This window comes from Serinus canaria, chromosome 3, assembly GCF_022539315.1.
Source record: "Serinus canaria isolate serCan28SL12 chromosome 3, serCan2020, whole genome shotgun sequence".
Lineage (NCBI taxonomy): Eukaryota > Metazoa > Chordata > Aves > Passeriformes > Fringillidae > Serinus > Serinus canaria.
The window spans coordinates 112,601,017-112,617,695 of record NC_066316.1 but is presented as its reverse complement, the minus strand read 5'-3'; the positions used below and the strand labels follow the sequence as shown (position 1 = coordinate 112,617,695).

The following is a 16,679-nucleotide window of genomic DNA, read 5'->3' as shown; positions in this document are numbered from 1 at the left end:
CCCAGGTGTGTTTGGGCTGTTCCCAGGTGTGTTTGGGGCTGTTCCCAGGTGTGTTGGGCTGTTCCCAGGTGTGTTTGGGGTTGTTCCCAGGTGTGTTTGGGCTGTTCCCAGGTGTGTTTTGGCTGTTCCCAGGTGTGTTTGGGGCTGTTCCCAGGTGTTTCCCCCCCCCTCACCCCCCCGTGTGTTGCAGCCCCCCCAGGCCCGTGGCTAACATGAACGAGGCGCTGCTGACCCGCGTGTCCTCGGGAGCGCCCACGCCCACCAAAAGGTACCGGGGCCTCACCTGGGCACGGGCTGGGCACCGACGGGGAGGGACGGGGGGACAGCTGTGCCAGCTGTGCCACCTCTACCGGGGTGCCAGGTGGGCATGGACAGGGGTGCCAGGTGTGCCAGGGGTTCCAGGTGTGCCCAGGGATGCCAGGGAGTGCCAGCTGTGCCAGGGGTTCCAGGTGTGCCAGGTGTGCCCAGGGTTGCCCGGGGGTGCCAGCTGTGCCAGGGGGTGCCAGCTGTGCCAGGGGTGCCAGCTGTACCAGGTGTGCCCAGGGGTGCCAACTGTGACAGGTGTACCCAGGGATGCCAGGGGGTGCCAGCTGTGCCAGGGGTGTCAGTGGTGCCAGGGGTGCCAGATGTGCCAGGTCGTGCCAGGTGTGCCAGTGGTGCCAGGGGTGTTAACTGTGCCAGGGGTGCCAGCTGTGCCAGGGGTGCCAGCTGGGCATGGACAGGGGGTGCCAGGTGTGTCAGGGGTGCCAGCAGGGCATGGGGGGTGTCAGGTGTGCCAGGGGTGCCAGCTGTGCCAGCTGGGTAGGGACAGGGGGTGCCAGGTGTGCCAGCTGTGAATGGGGGTTCCAAGTGTGCCAGGTGTGCCCGGGGATGCCAGGTGGTGCCAGGTGTGCCAGCTGGGCCGGGGGGTGCCAGCTGTGCCAGCTGTGCTGCAGGATGCCCTGCAGGAGGTGCCCTCTCCAGGGGTCTCTCCTGCCCGAGCTGGTGCCACCCGGCTGTGCCAGGGAGCTCCTGAGCAGGTTCTGCCTGTCCCCAGCTGGGCTTGTGTGCCAGGAGCTGCTCTGTGCCACCTCCTGGGGGTGCCAGCCCTGTCCCTGTCCCTGTCCCTGTCCCTGTCCTGTCCCTGCCCCTGTCCCTGTCCCTGTCCCTGTCCCTGCCCTGTCCCTGCCCCTGTCCCTGTCCCTGTCCCAGCCCCTGTCCCTGTCCCTGTCCCTGTCCCTGTCCCTGTCCCTGTCCCTGTCCCTGTCCCTGCCCTGTCCCTGTCCCTTCACTGAACTCTTTCCTTATAGGAGCATAAACAAAACCATTTTTTCATATAACACAAAAACTACATTTAAAAAACCCAGTAACTTAACCAAAAATATACAATAATATAAATAATGATAACAACATAAAAATATAAAATACAATGTAATAAATGTATGTATAAAAAAAATATAATAAAGTAATGCAGTATAAATAATAGAATACAAAAAATAGTATAATATACAAATATAATAGAAAATAATAGAAAAATATAATAGAAAATAATAGTAATATTTTAAAAATAAAATTCTATTAATATAATATTATGAATTAAAATAATATAAAGTAATATTAACATTAAAATAAATAATATTAGTAATAGCAACAAAAATAATGTTACTACTATTAACGATGTTAATATTAATATAAAAATAATGGTAATGTTATTTAAAATAATATAATATCAAATACTGTTAATATTAAAATTAATAAGTAATTATTTAAATATTGATGTAAAATGACAGAAACAAAACCAACGCTGGGGAGCACTGAAAGGGCACCAGCAGAGACAGCAGGGATTGCCAGGAGACTCTTGGAGCTCTGGGAAAATCCTGAAAATCCCTTGGGTTTGCAGAAAACCTGAAAATCCCTTGGGTTTGCAGAAAAAAAATATAAAAATCCCTTGGGTTTGCAGAAAACCTAAAATCCCTTGGGTTTCCAAAAAATTATAAAAATCCCTTGGGTTTGCAAAAATAAAAAATCTGAAAATCCCTTGGGATTCTAAAAAAATTGGAAAATCTCTTCGGTTTGCAAAAAATCTGAAATCCCTTGGGTTTGCAGAAAAAAAATATAAAAATCCCTTGGGTTTGCAAAAAATCCTAAAATCCCTTGGGTTTCCAAAAAAAACCTGAAAATTCCCTGGGTTTCCAGAAGATCTAAAAATCCCTTGGGTTTCCAGAAAAATCTGGAAATCCCTTGGGATTCTAAAAAACCTGAAAATCCCTTGGGTTTGCAGAAAATCCTAAAATCCCTTCAGTTTCTAGAAAAATATAAAAATCCCTTGGGATTCTAAAAAACTGTTGAGGAGCATTTTGAGCTGTTTGCTCTCCCCAGCTGTTTGCTCTCCCCAGCTGTTTGCTCTCCCCAGCTGTTTGCTCTCCCCCAGCTGTTTGCTCTCCCCCAGCTGTTTGCTCTCCCCAGCTGTTTGCTCTCCCAGCTGTTTGCTCTCCCCAGATGTTTGCTCTCCCCCAGCTGTTTGCTCTCCCCCACTGTTTGCTCTCCCCGAGTTTTGCTCCTCCCCCAGATGTTTGCTCTCCCCAGCTGTTGGCTCTCCCCCAGATGTTTGCCTCTCCCAGATGTTTGCTCTCCCCCAGATGTTTGCTCTCCCCAGCTGTTTGCTCTCCCCAGATGTTTGCTCCCCCCAGCTGTTTGCTCTCCCCAGCTGTTTGCTCTCCCCAGCTGTTTGCTCTCCCCCAGATGTTTGCCTCCCCAGCTGTTTGCTCTCCCCCAGCTGTTTGCTCTCCCCCAGCTGTTTGCTCTCCCCAGCTGTTTGCTCTCCCCCAGATGTTTGCTCTCCCCCAGCTGTTTGCTCTCCCCAGATGTTTGCTCTCCCCCAGCTGTTGCTCTCCCCAGCTGTTTGCTCTCCCCCAGCTGTTTGCTCTCCCCGATGTTTGCTCTCCCCCCCATGTTGTTTGCTCTCCCGATGTTGCTCTCCCCAGCTGTTTGCTCTCCCCAGCTGTTTGCTCTCCCCAGATGTTGCTCCCCCCATGTTTGCTCCCCCCAGCTGTTTGCTCTCCCCAGCTGTTTGCTCTCCCCAGATGTTTGCTCTCCCCAGCTGTTGCTCCCTCCACAGATGTTTGCTCCCCCACTGTTTGCTCTCCCCAGCTGTTTGCTCTCCCCCCAGCTGTTTGCTCCCCCCAGATGTTTTGCTCTTCCCCAATGTTTTGCTCTCCCCCAGCTGTTTGCTCTCCCCAGATGTTGCTCCCCAGGTTTGCTCTCCCCCAGCGTTGCCTCCCATGTTTGCTCTCCCCCAGCTGTTTGCTCTCCCCAGCTGTTTGCTCTCCCCAGTGTTTGCTCTCCCCCAGCGGTTTGCTCCCCCATGTTTGCTCTCCCCGATGTTTGCTCCCCCAGCTGTTTGCTCCCCCCAGCTGTTTGCTCCCCAGATTTCTCTCCCCAGCTGTTGCTGCCCCACTGTTGCTCTCCCCAGCTGTTTGCTCTCCCAGCGTTGCTCTCCCCAGATGTTTGCTCCCCCAGCTGTTTGCTCTCCCCAGCTGTTTGCTCTCCCCAGATGTTTGCTCTCCCCAGATGTTTGCTCTCCCAGCTGTTTGCTCCCCCCAGCTGTTTGCTCTCCCCAGCTGTTTGCTCTCCCCAGATGTTTGCTCTCCCAGCTGTTTGCTCTCCCCAGCTGTTTGCTCCCCCCAGCTGTTTGCTCTCCCCCAGCTGTTTGCTCCCCCCAGATGTTTGCTCCCCCAGTTGTTTGCTCTCCCCAGCTGTTTGCTCTCCCCAGATGTTTGTTCCCCCCAGCTGTTTGCTCTCCCCAGATGTTTGCTGCCCCCAGCTGTTTGCTCTCCCCCAGATGTTTGCTGCCCCCAGCTGTTCCCCCCCAGGATTTCCTTTCCCCCCCCCCCCCCCATGTGGGGCAGGCAGGGCCGGGGCTCTGGGGGGGCTCTGGGGAGGGGGAGGAAAGGGAAATTCCTGGGGAAGGGAAAGCTGGGCTGGGAGGGCTCCAGGAGAGCTGGGAGGGACTGGGGACAAGGGACAGAGGTACAGGAGCCAGGGAATGGCTCCCAGTGCCAGAGGGCAGGGCTGGATGGGATCTTGGGAATGAGGAATTGTTCCCTGGCAGGGTGGGCAGGCCCTGGCACAGGGTGCCCACCCTGGATCCCTGGCAGTGCCCAAGGCCAGGCTGGACACTGGCACAGCCTGGGACAGTGGCAGTGTCCCTGCCGTGGCAGGGGTGGCACTGGGGGGGCTCTGAGCTCCCTTCCCACCCATCCCAGCTGGGATCCTGGCATCCCAAGGTGCTGCTGCCTGCCTTGGCTCCGGGCTGGGCTCCTGATTCTCAGCACACAAATCCTGTGGGCTGCACATCTGGGGGGGAAAGGGAAAAACTGAGCTCTGGGGAGATCCTGGAGCCACTGCCAGGGCCTGCAGGGGCTCCAGGAGAGCTGGGAGGGACTGGGGACAGGGGACAGAGGGACAGGACCAGGGAATGGCTCCCAGTGCCAGAGGGCAGGGCTGGGACTTTGGGAATTGGGAATTCCTGGCTGGGCTGGGATTCCCTGGCACAGGGTGCCCATGCTGGATCCCTGGCAGTGCCCAGGGCTGGGATGGACACTGGCACACCCTGGGGCAGTGGCAGTGTCCCTGCTGTGGGACAGGGCAGGGGGGTTCTGAAGGTCCCGCCAGCCCCATCCATCCCGGAATTCTCTGGAATTTTTGCAGGGGTGCTCAGGGGGGGGCTGGGCAGCCCCAGGCCCTGAGGGGCAGAACTGGAACTCAGATCTGTGATTGCCCTCCCAGCCCTGGAGCTGCTCAGAGCTGCTGCCCCCCAGCCCTGGGGCACTCCCTGAGCCCCAGAGGGGAACTGGGGGCTCTGCTGTGCCCACAGCCCCCGACCCCCCTGCAGGGCAGCTCTGCAGCCCCTCCCCGGCCCACCCACGGCTGCTGGGAGTGTGGCTGAGCCCAAACCCCAATCCCAGAGCTGCTCCCAAACCCCAATCCCAAACCCCAATCCCACAGCTGCTCTAAAACCCCCATCCCAGACCCCAATCCCACAGCTGATCCCAACCCCAATCCCAGAGCCCAATCCCACAGCTGATCCCAACCCCAATCCCACAGCTGATCCCAACCCCAATCCAGACCCCAATCCCAACAAGCTGATCCCAGACCCAATACCAGACCCATCCCCAGCTGATCCAGCCCCAATCCACAGCTGCTCCCAATCCCAATCCACAGCTGATCCAGACCCAATCCACAGTGATCTAATCCCAATCCCAGCTTGATCCCAAACCCAACCCACAGTGATCCAAACCCCATCCACAGCTGATCCCAATCCCAATCCACAGCTGATCCAGACCCAATCCCAGAGTGCCCCAACCCCCCATCCCACAGCTGATCCCAGACCCCAATCCCACAGCTGATCCCAAAGCCCAATCCCACAGCTGATCCCAGACCCCAATCCCACAGCTGCTCCCAATCCCAATCCCACGGCTGATCCCAGATCCCAGTCCTACAGCTGCTCCCAACCCCCCATCCCAGCGATCCCAACCCATCCAGAGCTGATCCCAATCCCAATCCCAGAGCTGATCCCAAACCCAACCCCACAGTTGATCCCAAACCCCAATCCCACAGCTGATCCCAATCCCAATCCCACAGCTGATCCCAGACCCCAATCCCAGAGCTGCTCCCAACCCCCCCAATCCCAGAGCTGCTCCCAAACCCCAATCCCACAGAGTCAGACAATCCATCACAGAGTTGGATAATCAATCACACAATCACAGAATCAATCACAGTCAGATAATCAATCACAGAATTAGATAGTCAATCACACAGTTAGATAATCAATCAGAGTCAGATAATCAATCACACAATCACAGAATCAATCACAGTCAGATAATCAATCACAGAATTAGATAGTCAATCACACAGTTAGATAATCAATCAGAGTCAGATAATCAATCACACAATCACAGAATGAAGCACAGTTAGACAATCAATCACACAATCACAATCACACTGAATCAATCACAGAGTCAGATAATCAATCAGAGCCAGATAATCCATCACAGAGTCAGATAATCCATCACACAGTTAGATAATCAATCACAGAGTCAGATAATCAATCACACAATCACAGAATTCCAGAATCAATCACAGAATCAATCACAGAATCACAGAATCAATCACACAGTCACTGAATCACACAATCACACACAATCACACAATCACAGAATCAATCACAGAATCAATCCCACAATCACCCACAATCACACAATCAATCCCACAATCACAGACAATCACACAATCAATCACACAATCGCACACAATCACACAATCACACAAACAATCAACCACAGAATCACAGAACCACCCACAGTCAGAGTAGCAGAATCAATCCCACAATCAATCCCACAATCAATCCCACAATCCCAGATTCAATCACAGAATGACACAGAGTCAATCACAGAATCAGTCACAGGATCACTGAATCCATCACACACAATCACTGAATCCATCACACACAATCACACAATGAGAGTCACAGGATCAGGGAATCACACAACCAATCACACAACCACACACAACCACAGAATCACTCACACAATCACACAGAATCAATCACACAATCACACAGAATCAATCACACAATCACACAGAATCAATCACACAATCAATCACACAATCCCACAATCCCAGGCTGGAAGAGACCTCCAAGACCATCCAGTCCAGCCCAGCCCCAACAGCTCAGCTCACCCCTGGCACCCAGTGCCACATCCAGGCTTTGTTAAACACACCCAGAGATGGGCACTCCACCACCTCCCCATTCCAGAACTTTGTCACCCTTTCTGTAAAGAACTTTTCCCTGATATCCAACCTAAATTCCCCTTGGTACAGCCCAGGCTGTGTGCTCTGGTTCTGTCAGTGCTGCTGCAGAAAGAGCCCAGCCCAGCTGAGCACAGGCACCTTTCAGGGGGTGCAGAGGGTGGTGAGGGCACCCCTGAGTCTCCTTTGCGCTCCCCTCCTGTGGTCTGGGGGTTTTGGGGCTGTTTGCCCACAAAAAGGGGTTGGGTTGTTCATGGAAGGATTTGTCAGGGGCTGCCCAGGGAGGTTTGGAGTGCCCATCCCTGCAGGTGTCCCCTGGAGGTGGCACTGAGTGCCCTGGGGACAGGGTGGGGATGGGGCACAGCTGGCACTGCCTGGGCTGGGAGGGATTTCCAGCCTGAATGATCCTGGGATTGTGTGAAGTTCAGACAATCTCTGCCTGGAGCTTTCTGCAGTTCAGATCTCTGTGCATGACTCTCCTCAGGCTCTCAGTGATATTTTGGGGTCATTTTCAGCAGGTGGAGCCCCCAGAGTCCCCTCTCTGCCCTGGCCGAGGGGAAATGGCCTCAGGCTGGGCCAGGGCAGGCTCAGGGTGGACATCAGGAGGAATTTCTGCATGTGAAGGGTGCTCAGGCCTTGGAACTGCCCAGGGAGGTTTGGAGTGCCCATCCCTGCAGGTGTCACCTGGAGGTGGCACTGAGTGCCCTGGGCTGGGGACAGGGTGGGGATGGGGCACAGCTGGCACTGGTTGGGATTTTCCAGCCCAAATGGTTCTGGATCCTGGGATTCTGGGAACAGGGAATGCTGCTTGGGGCTGGGCTCCCCAGTGCCCTGCTCCTCCCTAAAGATCCCGCTGGGAATTCCAGGGGTTCCACAGCTGCCCTGGTGCCATTTCTGGGGCACTGCCCTACACCCTGTACCCAGCTGTTGTTTTGCTCTGCCTGGCTGGAGCTTTGCCCCGAGCCCTCTTCATTTGTCCCAGGATGGTTTGTGCCACATCCCATGGCTTGTTCCCAGAGTCCCTGAGGCTGGAACAGCCCCCCAGGGTCACCCGCTGTGCCCCAGCCCCACCTCGTCCCCAGATTGTCCCCCGAGTGCCACATCCGGGTGGCACCTGCAGGGACGGGCACCCCCGCCCTCGCTGTGCCAGTCCCGGGCTGTCCCCGGTGTCCCCTCCCGGTGTCTGAGAGCAGCAGTAGCAGCGTCCTCGCCGGGCCCGCCCCCACATTGCCCAAATTTGCCCGAATTTACGGAGTTTTTGTTGTTTTCTGCTCTCCCCGCCCCGCCAGGTGCCACCAGAGCAGCAGCCCCGAGCCGGGCCGGGAGGAGCACGCCCTGATTGCCACCTTTGTGAGCCACCTGCGGAGCGGGGCACGGTCAGTGCCAGCCCTGGGGACACTCTGGGGACACTGGGGGTGGCCCTGATTGCCACCTTTGTGAGCCACCTGCGGAGCGGGGCACGGTCAGTGCCAGCCCTGGGGACACTGGGGACACTGGGGTGGCCTGATTGCCACCTTTGTGAGCCACCTGCGGAGCGGGGCACGGTCAGTGCCAGCCCTGGGGACACACTGGGGACACACAGGGGACACTGGGGGTGGCCTGATTGCCACCTTTGTGAGCCACCTGCGGAGCGGGGCACGGTCAGTGCCAGCCCTGGGGACACTCTGGGGACACTGGGGTGGCCCTGATTGCCACCTTTGTGAGCCACCTGTGGAGCGGGGCACGGTCAGTGCCAGCCCTGGGGACACAGGGGACACACAGGGGACACTGGGGTGGCCATTGAGCGGGCACTGAGATCCCCTCTCACAAACCCCCTTGGAGCCCAAACGGGTTTGTCCCTTCACCTCTCGCTGTGACCCTGCTGGAATCTCAGAATTCCCAAATTTCCCCTTCTGGAATCTCAGAATTCCCAAATTTCCCCCTGCTGGAATCTCAGAATTCCCAAATTTCCTCCTTCTGGCGTCTCAGAATTCCCAAATTTCCCCTGCTGGAATCTCAGAATTCCCAAATTTCCTCCTGCTGGCGTCTCAGAATTCCCAAATTTCCCCCTGCTGGAATCTCAGAATTCCCAAATTTCCCCCTGCTGGAATCTCAGAATTCCCAAATTCCCCCTGCTGGCATCTCAGAATTCCCAAATTTCCCCCTGCTGGAATCTCAGAATTCCCAAATTCCCCCTGCTGGCATCTCAGAATTCCCAAATTTCCCCTGCTGGAATCTCAGAATTCCCCAAGGTGGAATCTCATCTTTTTCCCCAAATTTCTCCCTGTTGGAATCTCAAATTTTCCCCCAAATTCCCCCGGCTGGAATCTCATCTTCTTCTCTAAATTCTCCCTGCTGGAATCTTGTTTTTTCCCTCAAATTTCCCCCTGCTGGAATCTCAGAATTCCCCCTGCTGGAATCTCATCTTTTTCCCCAAAATTCCCCCTGTTGGAATCTCAGAATTCCCCCCGATGGAATCTCTTTTTTTTCCCCCAAATTTCCCCATTTTGGAATCTCATCTTTTTCCCCCTCTTGGAATCTCATCTTTTCCCCCAAATTTCCCCTGCTGGAATCCCAAATTATCCCCAGCTGGAGTCTCATCTTTCCCAAATTCCCCCTGCTGGAATCTCAGAATTCCCAAATTCCCTCTGCTGGAATTTCATCTTTCCCAAATTCCCTGCTGGAATCTCAGAATTCCCAAATTCCCTCTGCTGGAATCTCACATTTTCCCCCAAAATTCCCCCTCGTGGGATCTCAGATTTCCTCCTACTGGAACCTCATCTTCCCCCAGATTTTCCCTGCCTGTCCCCTGAGTGTCCCCTGTGTGTCCCCTGTCCCTGAGTGTCCCCTCTCCCTCAGTGTCCCCATTCCCTGGGTGTCCCCTGAATGTCCCCTGTCCCTCAGTGTCCCCGGGGTGTCCCCCTTCCCTGAGTGTCCCCTCTCCCTGAGTGTCCCCTGGGTGTCCCCCTGGGTGTCCCCTCAGTGTCCCCTGAATGTCCCCCTTCCCTCACTGTCCCCTGTCCCTCACTGTCCCCTGTCCCTGAGTGTCCCCTGGGTGTCCCCCTGGGTGTCCCCTGTCCCTGAGTGTCCCCTGAATGTCCCCTGAGTGTCCCCATTCCCTGGTGTCCCCTGTCCCTGCATGTCCCTCCTCCCTGAGTGTCTCCTGAATGTCCCCTGGTTGTCCCCATTCCCTGGGTGTCCCCTGAGTGTCCCCTCAGTGTCCCCTGAGTGTCCCCTGGGTGTCCCTTCTCCCTGAGTGTCCCCTGTCCCTGAGTGTCCCCGGGGTGTCCCTTCTCCCTGAGTGTCCCCTGTCCCTGAGTGTCCCCCTCCCTGGCTGTCCCCCAGCTGTCCCCTGCCCTGCCCAGGCCGTGTGTGCCCGCTGTCCCCTCTGGGTGGCACAGGAGCTGTCCTGGCACCTTTCCCCTCTCTCTGCTGTGCCAGCCCCAGCCCATTCCCTTCCCTGGCACTGCTGCCAGGAGGGCACAGCCTGTCCCCAAGGTCCCCTGGGGCTCTTTGCTGTCCCCTCAGGTGTCCCCAGCCCAGGTGTCTGACCTGCCCTGGGCACACCTTTCCACCAGGTGAGCTGGAGCCCCCTGGCACAGGGCGAGGTGGCCCTGCCATGGCAGGGGTGGCACCGGCTGGGCTTTGGGTGCTCTGTGCCAGCCCTGTGCCAGCCCCAGGGTGGCTGGGACAGCTCAGGGCCTGGCTGGGCATGGGCACAGCCCAGCCAAGAGGGGCCAGAGCACCTGGGAAGGTGTTTTTAGCCCAGGGGATTCTCTGGGAGCCCTCTCCACACTCCTGAAAGGAGCACAGATCTGGGACACATCACCCAAAAAATGTTTGTAACCCAGGGGATTCTCTGTGAGCCTTCTCCCTCCTCCTCCTCTTCACAGCCCTGCCAGGAGGGGACAGATCACCTGGGAAGGTGTTTGTAGCCCAGGGGATTCTCTGTGAGCCTTCTCCACACCTCTGCAAGGAGCACAGACCTGGGACAGATCAGCCAAAAAGGTGTTTGTAGCTCAGGGAATTGTGTGTGAGCCTTCTCCACACCCCTGCAAGGAGCACAGCTGGATCAGCTGTGGAGGAGGCGCTGGATCACCTGGGAAGGTGTTTGTAACCCAGGGGATTGTTTGTGAGCCTTCTTCACTCCCCTGAAAGGAGCACAGACCTGGGACACATCACCTGGAAAGGTGTTTGTAGCCCAGGGCATTCTCTGTGAGCCTTCTCCCTGCTCTGCAAGGAGCACAGATCTGGGGCAGATCAGCCAAAAATGTGTTTTTAGCTCAGGGAATTGTGTGGGAGCCCTCTCCACACTCCTGCAAGGAGCACAGATCTGGGGCAGATCACCTGGGAGATGTTTGTAGCTCAGGGGATCCTGTGTGAGGCCTCCCCCTGCTCTGCACAGCCCTGCCAGGAGGGGCCAGAGCACCTGGGAAGGTGTTTGTAACCCAGGGGATTGTTTGTGAGCCCCCTTCCTGCTCTGCAAGGAGCACAGATGTGGGACAGATCAGCCAAAAAGGTGTTTTTAGCTCAGGGAATTGTGTGTGAGCCTTCTTCACACCCCTGCACAGCACTGCCAGGAGGGGCTGGATCACCTGGGAAGGTGTTTGTGAGTCAGGGGATTCTGTGTGAGCCCTCTCCACTGCCCTGCAAGGAGCACAGATCTGGGCCAGATCAGCCAAAAAGGTGTTTTTAGCCCAGGGAATTGTGTGTGAGTCCTCCCTCTGCTCTGCACAGCCCAGCCAGGAGGGGCCAGAGCACCTGGGGAGGTGTTTGTGAGTCAGGGAATTGTGTGGGAGCCCTCTCACTCCTGTGCAAGGAGCACAGATCTGGGGCAGATCACCTGGGAAGGTGCTTGTAGCTCAGGGGATCCTGTGTGAGCCCTCCCCCTGCTCTGCACAGCCCTGCCAGAATGGTGTTTTTAATTCCCAGGGAATTGTGTGGGAGCCCTCTCCCTCCTCTGCTGCTGGGGCACCCTCTGGATTCTCTCCCTGCGTCCTCCTCACACCCAGCTCTGTGCCCTGGGCTGGCTGTGGGCAGGTTTGGCAGTGCCCTGGGCTCACTCTGGTCAGGTTTGGCAGTGCCCAGGCTCACTCTGGTCAGGTTGGCACTGCCCAGGCTCACTCTGGTCAGGTTTGGCAGTGCCCAGGCTCACTCTGGTCAGGTTTGGCAGTGCCCCGGGCTCACCCTGGTCAGGTTGGCAGTGCCCTGGCTCACCCTGGTCAGGTTTGGCAGTGCCCTGGGCTCACTCTGGTCAGGTTTGGCAGTGCCCTGGGCTCACCCTGGTCAGGTTGGCAGTGCCCTGGGCTCACTCTGGTCAGGTTGGCAGTGCCCAGGCTCACCCTGGTCAGGTTGGCAGTGCCCTGGGCTCACCCTGGTCAGGTTGGCAGTGCCCAGGCTCACTCTGGTCAGGTTTGGCAGTGCCCTGGGCTCACCCTGGTCAGGTTGGCAGTGCCCAGGCTCACCCTGGTCAGGTTTGGCAGTGCCCTGGGCTCACCCTGGTCAGGTTGGCAGTGCCCTGGGCTCGCCCTGGTCAGGTTTGGCAGTGCCCTGGGCTCACTCTGGTCAGGTTTGGCAGTGCCCAGGCTCACTCTGGTCAGGTTGGCAGTGCCCAGGCTCACCCTGGTCAGGTCTGGCAGTGCCCTGGGCTCACCCTGGTCAGGTCTGGCAGTGCCCTGGGCTCACCCTAGTCAGGTTGGCAGTGCCCAGCTCACCCCCTGCGGTTTTGCAGTGCCCTGGACAGCCCTGGACTGGCTGTGCTCAGGTTGGCAGTGCCCAGGCTCACCCTGGTCAGGTTTGGCAGTGCCCTGGGCTCACCCTGGTCAGGTTTGGCAGTGCCCAGGCTCACTCTGGTCAGGTTGGCAGTGCCCAGGCTCGCCCTGGTCAGGTTTGGCAGTGCCCTGGGCTCACCCTGGTCAGGTTTGGCAGTGCCCAGGCTCACTCTGGTCAGGTTGGCAGTGCCCGGGCTCACCCTGGTCAGGTTTGCAGTGCCCTGGGCTCACCCTGGTCAGGTTTGGCAGTGCCCAGGCTCACCCTGGTCAGGTTTGGCAGTGCCCTGGGCTCACCCTGGTCAGGTTTGGCAGTGCCCTGGGCTCACCCTGGTCAGGTTGGCAGTGCCCAGGCTCACCCTGGTCAGGTTGGCAGTGCCCTGGGCTGGCTGTGGTCAGGTTTGGCAGTGCCCAGGCTCACTCTGGTCAGGTTTGGCAGTGCCCTGGGCTGGCTCTGGTCAGGTTTGGCAGTGCCCAGGCTCACCCTGGTCAGGTTGGCAGTGCCCAGGCTCACCCTGGTCAGGTTTGGCAGTGCCCAGGCTCACCCTGGTCAGGTTGGCAGTGCCCTGGGCTAGGATCTGGGCAGGCCTGGCTCAGGTGGGCAGTGCCCTGGGCTCACCCTGGTCAGGTGGCAGTGCCCAGGCTCACCCTGGTCAGGTTGGCAGTGCCCAGGCTCACCCTGGTCAGGTTTGGCAGTGCCCAGGCTCACCCTGGTCAGGTTGGCAGTGCCCTGGGCTCACCCTGGTCAGGTTTGGCAGTGCCCTGGGCTCACCCTGGTCAGGTTTGGCAGTGCCCTGGGCTCACTCTGGTCAGGTTGGCAGTGCCCAGGCTCACCCTGGTCAGATTGGCAGTGCCCTGGGCTCACCCTGGTCAGGTTTGGCAGTGCCCAGGCTCACCCTGGTCAGGTCTGGCAGTGCCCTGGGCTCACCCTGGTCAGGTCTGGCAGTGCCCAGGCTCACCCTGGTCAGGTCTGGCAGTGCCCTGGGCTCACCCTGGTCAGGTTTGGCAGTGCCCTGGCTCACTCTGGTCAGGTTTGGCAGTGCCCTGGGCTCACCCTGGTCAGGTTGGCAGTGCCCTGGGCTCACCCTGGTCAGGTTTGGCAGTGCCCTGGGCTCACCCTGGTCAGGTTTGGCAGTGCCCAGGCTCACTCTGGTCAGGTTTGGCAGTGCCCAGGCTCACTCTGGTCAGGTTTGGCAGTGCCCAGGCTCACCCTGGTCAGGTTTGGCAGTGCCCTGGGCTGGCTCTGGTCAGGTTGGCAGTGCCGTGGCTCACCTGGTAGGTTTGGCAGTGCCCTGGCTCACCCTGGTCAGTTGGCAGTGCCCTGGGCTCACCCTGGTCAGGTTTGGCAGTGCCAGGCTCACCCGGTCAGGTTTGGTAGTGCCCAGGGCTCACCCTGGTCAGGTTGGCGTGCCCAGGCTCACCCTGGTCAGGTTGGCAGTGCCCAGGCTCACTCTGGTCAGGTTGGCAGTGCCCTGGGCTCACCCTGGTCAGGTTTGGCAGTGCCCAGGCTCACTCTGGTCAGGTTGGCAGTGCCCTGGGCTCACCCTGGTCAGGTTTGGCAGTGCCCAGGCTCACTCTGGTCAGGTTTGGCAGTGCCCAGGCTCACCCTGGTCAGGTTGGCAGTGCCCAGGCTCACCCTGGTCAGGTTGGCAGTGCCCTGGGCTGGCTGTGGTCAGGTTGGCAGTGCCCTGGGGGCTCAGCCCCTGCTGTTTTGCAGTGCCCTGGACAGCCCTGGCCGCCTGGACGAGGAGCACCGGCTCATCGCCCGCTACGCCGCGCGCTTGGCCGCCGAGGCCGGCAATGCTGTGAGTGACCTGTCCTGCCAGGGGGACACTGGGGGACACTGGGGGACACTGGGGGGCTCCAGGGACACCACGAGGGGCTGGGGGACCCCACGAGGGGCTGGGGGACCCCACGAGGGGCTGGGCTCCCCAGCCTGCCCAGAATCCCCAGTTTCTGTGGGCTCTGCTGGGATGGCAGCGGGCAGGGGGAGGTTGGGTTGGTGGGGGGATGGGGGGCCCCTGGGGGGGCCAGAGGAGCTCTGGAGCCAGGTGGGAGAGCTGGGAATGTTCCCCTGGAGAGGAGAAGGATCCAGGGAGAGCTCAGAGCCCCTGGCCAGGGCCTGCAGGGGCTCCAGGAGAGCTGGAGAGGGACTGGGGACAAGGGACAGAGGGACAGGACCCAGGGAATGGCTCCCAGTGCCAGAGGGCAGGGCTGGATGGGATCTTGGGAATGAGGAATTGTTCCCTGGCAGGGTGGGCAGGCCCTGGCACAGGGTGCCCACCCTGGATCCCTGGCAGTGCCCAAGGCTGGGATGGACACTGGGACACCCTGGTGTGTGATTGTGACATTGTGTGATTGGTGTGATTTCTGTGATTTCTGTGTTCTCTGTGATTTCTGTGATTTCTGTGTTCTCTGTGGTTTCTGTGATTTGTGTGATTTCTGTGATGAGTGATTTGTGTTTTCTGTGATTTGTGGATTTCTGTATTTCTGTGGTTTATGTGACTCGTGTGATTGTGTGTTTTCTGTGATTGATATGATTTCAGTGATTGTCTGTTTTCTGTGATTATGTGATTTCTGTGTTATCTGTGATTTCTGTGATTGGTGTGATTGCTGTGATTGCTGTGATTTCTGTGATTTCTGTAATTTCTGTGTTTTCTGTGTTTTCTGTGACTTGTGTCATTGGTGTGATTGTGTGATTTCTGTGGCTTTTATGATTGGTGTGATTGTGTCATTTGGTGTGATTTCTGTGATTCCTGTCATTTCTGTGTGTTCTGTGACTTGTGTCATTGGTGTGATTGTGTGATTGGTGTGGCTTTTATGATTGGTGTGATTGTGTCATTTGGTGTGATTTCTGTGTTTTATGTGTTTTCTGTGATTTGTGTGATTCCTGTCATTTCTGTGTGTTCTGTGACTTGTGTGAGTGGTGTGATTCTGTGATTACTGTGATTGTGTGACTGTACTCTGGGATTTCTGTGACTGTACCCTCTGTGACTCTGTGATTACTGTGACTGTGTGATTGTACTCTCTGTGATTTCTGTGACTGCGATTTCTGTGATTTCTGTGATCCTGTGCTTCCTGTGACTGTGTGATTTCTGTAATTGTGTGATGATTCCTGTGACTGTGTGCTTTCTGACTGTGTGATTTCTGTGACTGTACCCTCTGTGACTGTGTGATTTCTGTGACTGTGTGATTTCTGTGACTGTGTGATTTCTGTAATTTCTGTGACTGATTTCTGTGACTGTGTGATTGATTTCTGTGATTTCTGTGACTGATTTCTGTGACTGTGTGATTGATTTCTGTGACTGTGTGATTAATTTCTGTGACTGTGTGATTTCTTTGATTTCTGTGACTGTGTGATATGTGATTTCTGTGACTGTACTCTCTGTGATTTCTGTGACTGTGTGATTTCTGTGACTGTGTGATTTCTGTGACTGTGTGATTTCTGTATTTGTGTGTTTTTTGTATTTGTGTGATTTCTGTGACTGTGTGATTTCTGTGACTGTACCCTCTGTGATTTCTGTGATTTCTGTGACTGTGATTTCTGTGACTGTGATTTCTGTGACTGTACTCTCTGTGATTTCTGTGACTGTGTGATATGTGATTCCTGTGACTGTACCCTCTGTGACTGTGTGATTCTGTGACTGTACCCTCTGTGATTTCTATGATTTCTGTGACTGTGTGATTAATTTCTGTGACTGTGTGATTAATTTCTGTGACTGTGTGATTTCTATGATTTCTGTGACTGTACCCTCTGTGACTCTGTGATTCCTGTGACTGTGTGATCCCTGTGATCCCCGTGCTCCCCTGACGGCATTCCCGGTGTTTCCAGCCCCCTCTGAGCCCCCTCTCTCTCCGCAGCCCCGTCCTCCCGCAGACCTGCCCTTCGCCTTCGATGCCAACAGGCAGCAGCGGCAGCTGATCGCCGAGCTGGAGAGCAAGAACAGGTACAGCCCCCTGGAGCTGCCCCCTCGCTCATTAGCCACTCATTAACACCAGTTAATTAGCCCTGGGGAGGGGCTGCCCTGCCCCCCTTCCCCAGGGGAGGGGGGAGTTTGATTTTTTCTCATCTTCTCAAATTCATCTTCTCCAACCCTGAGCACATCCAGCAAACCTCAGAGCTGGGATCTGACCCCAGAAATC

The 16,679-nt window shown here is 56.5% G+C and overlaps 1 protein-coding gene across 2 annotated transcripts; it reads left to right on the top strand.

Annotated features, from left to right (window-relative positions):
* Positions 1 to 192: 192 nt before the first annotated feature.
* On the top strand, positions 193 to 16,679 carry LOC127059413 (dystrobrevin beta-like). Of its 2 annotated transcripts, XM_050972672.1 has the most exons (4): positions 193 to 268; positions 8,079 to 8,165; positions 14,254 to 14,341; positions 16,398 to 16,679. In XM_050972672.1, exons 1-4 carry the CDS (start codon positions 213 to 215, stop codon positions 16,527 to 16,529), a joined length of 363 nt encoding a protein of 120 aa, XP_050828629.1. In that variant the 5' UTR covers positions 193 to 212; the 3' UTR covers positions 16,530 to 16,679. The 2 variants fall into 2 exon arrangements, with proteins under 2 accessions (XP_050828629.1, XP_050828630.1); XM_050972673.1 differs by lacking the exon at positions 8,079 to 8,165.

Excerpts from the sequence above, each read along its gene's own strand:
- LOC127059413 (XM_050972672.1), top strand. The coding sequence starts at position 213 with ATGAACGAGGCGCTGCTGACCCGCGTGTCCTCGGGAGCGCCCACGCCC. Across the intron at positions 8,166-14,253 it reads CACCTGCGGAGCGGGGCACG|TGCCCTGGACAGCCCTGGCC; the intron begins GTCAGTGCCAGC and ends GCTGTTTTGCAG. Across the intron at positions 14,342-16,397 it reads CCGCCGAGGCCGGCAATGCT|CCCCGTCCTCCCGCAGACCT; the intron begins GTGAGTGACCTG and ends CTCTCTCCGCAG.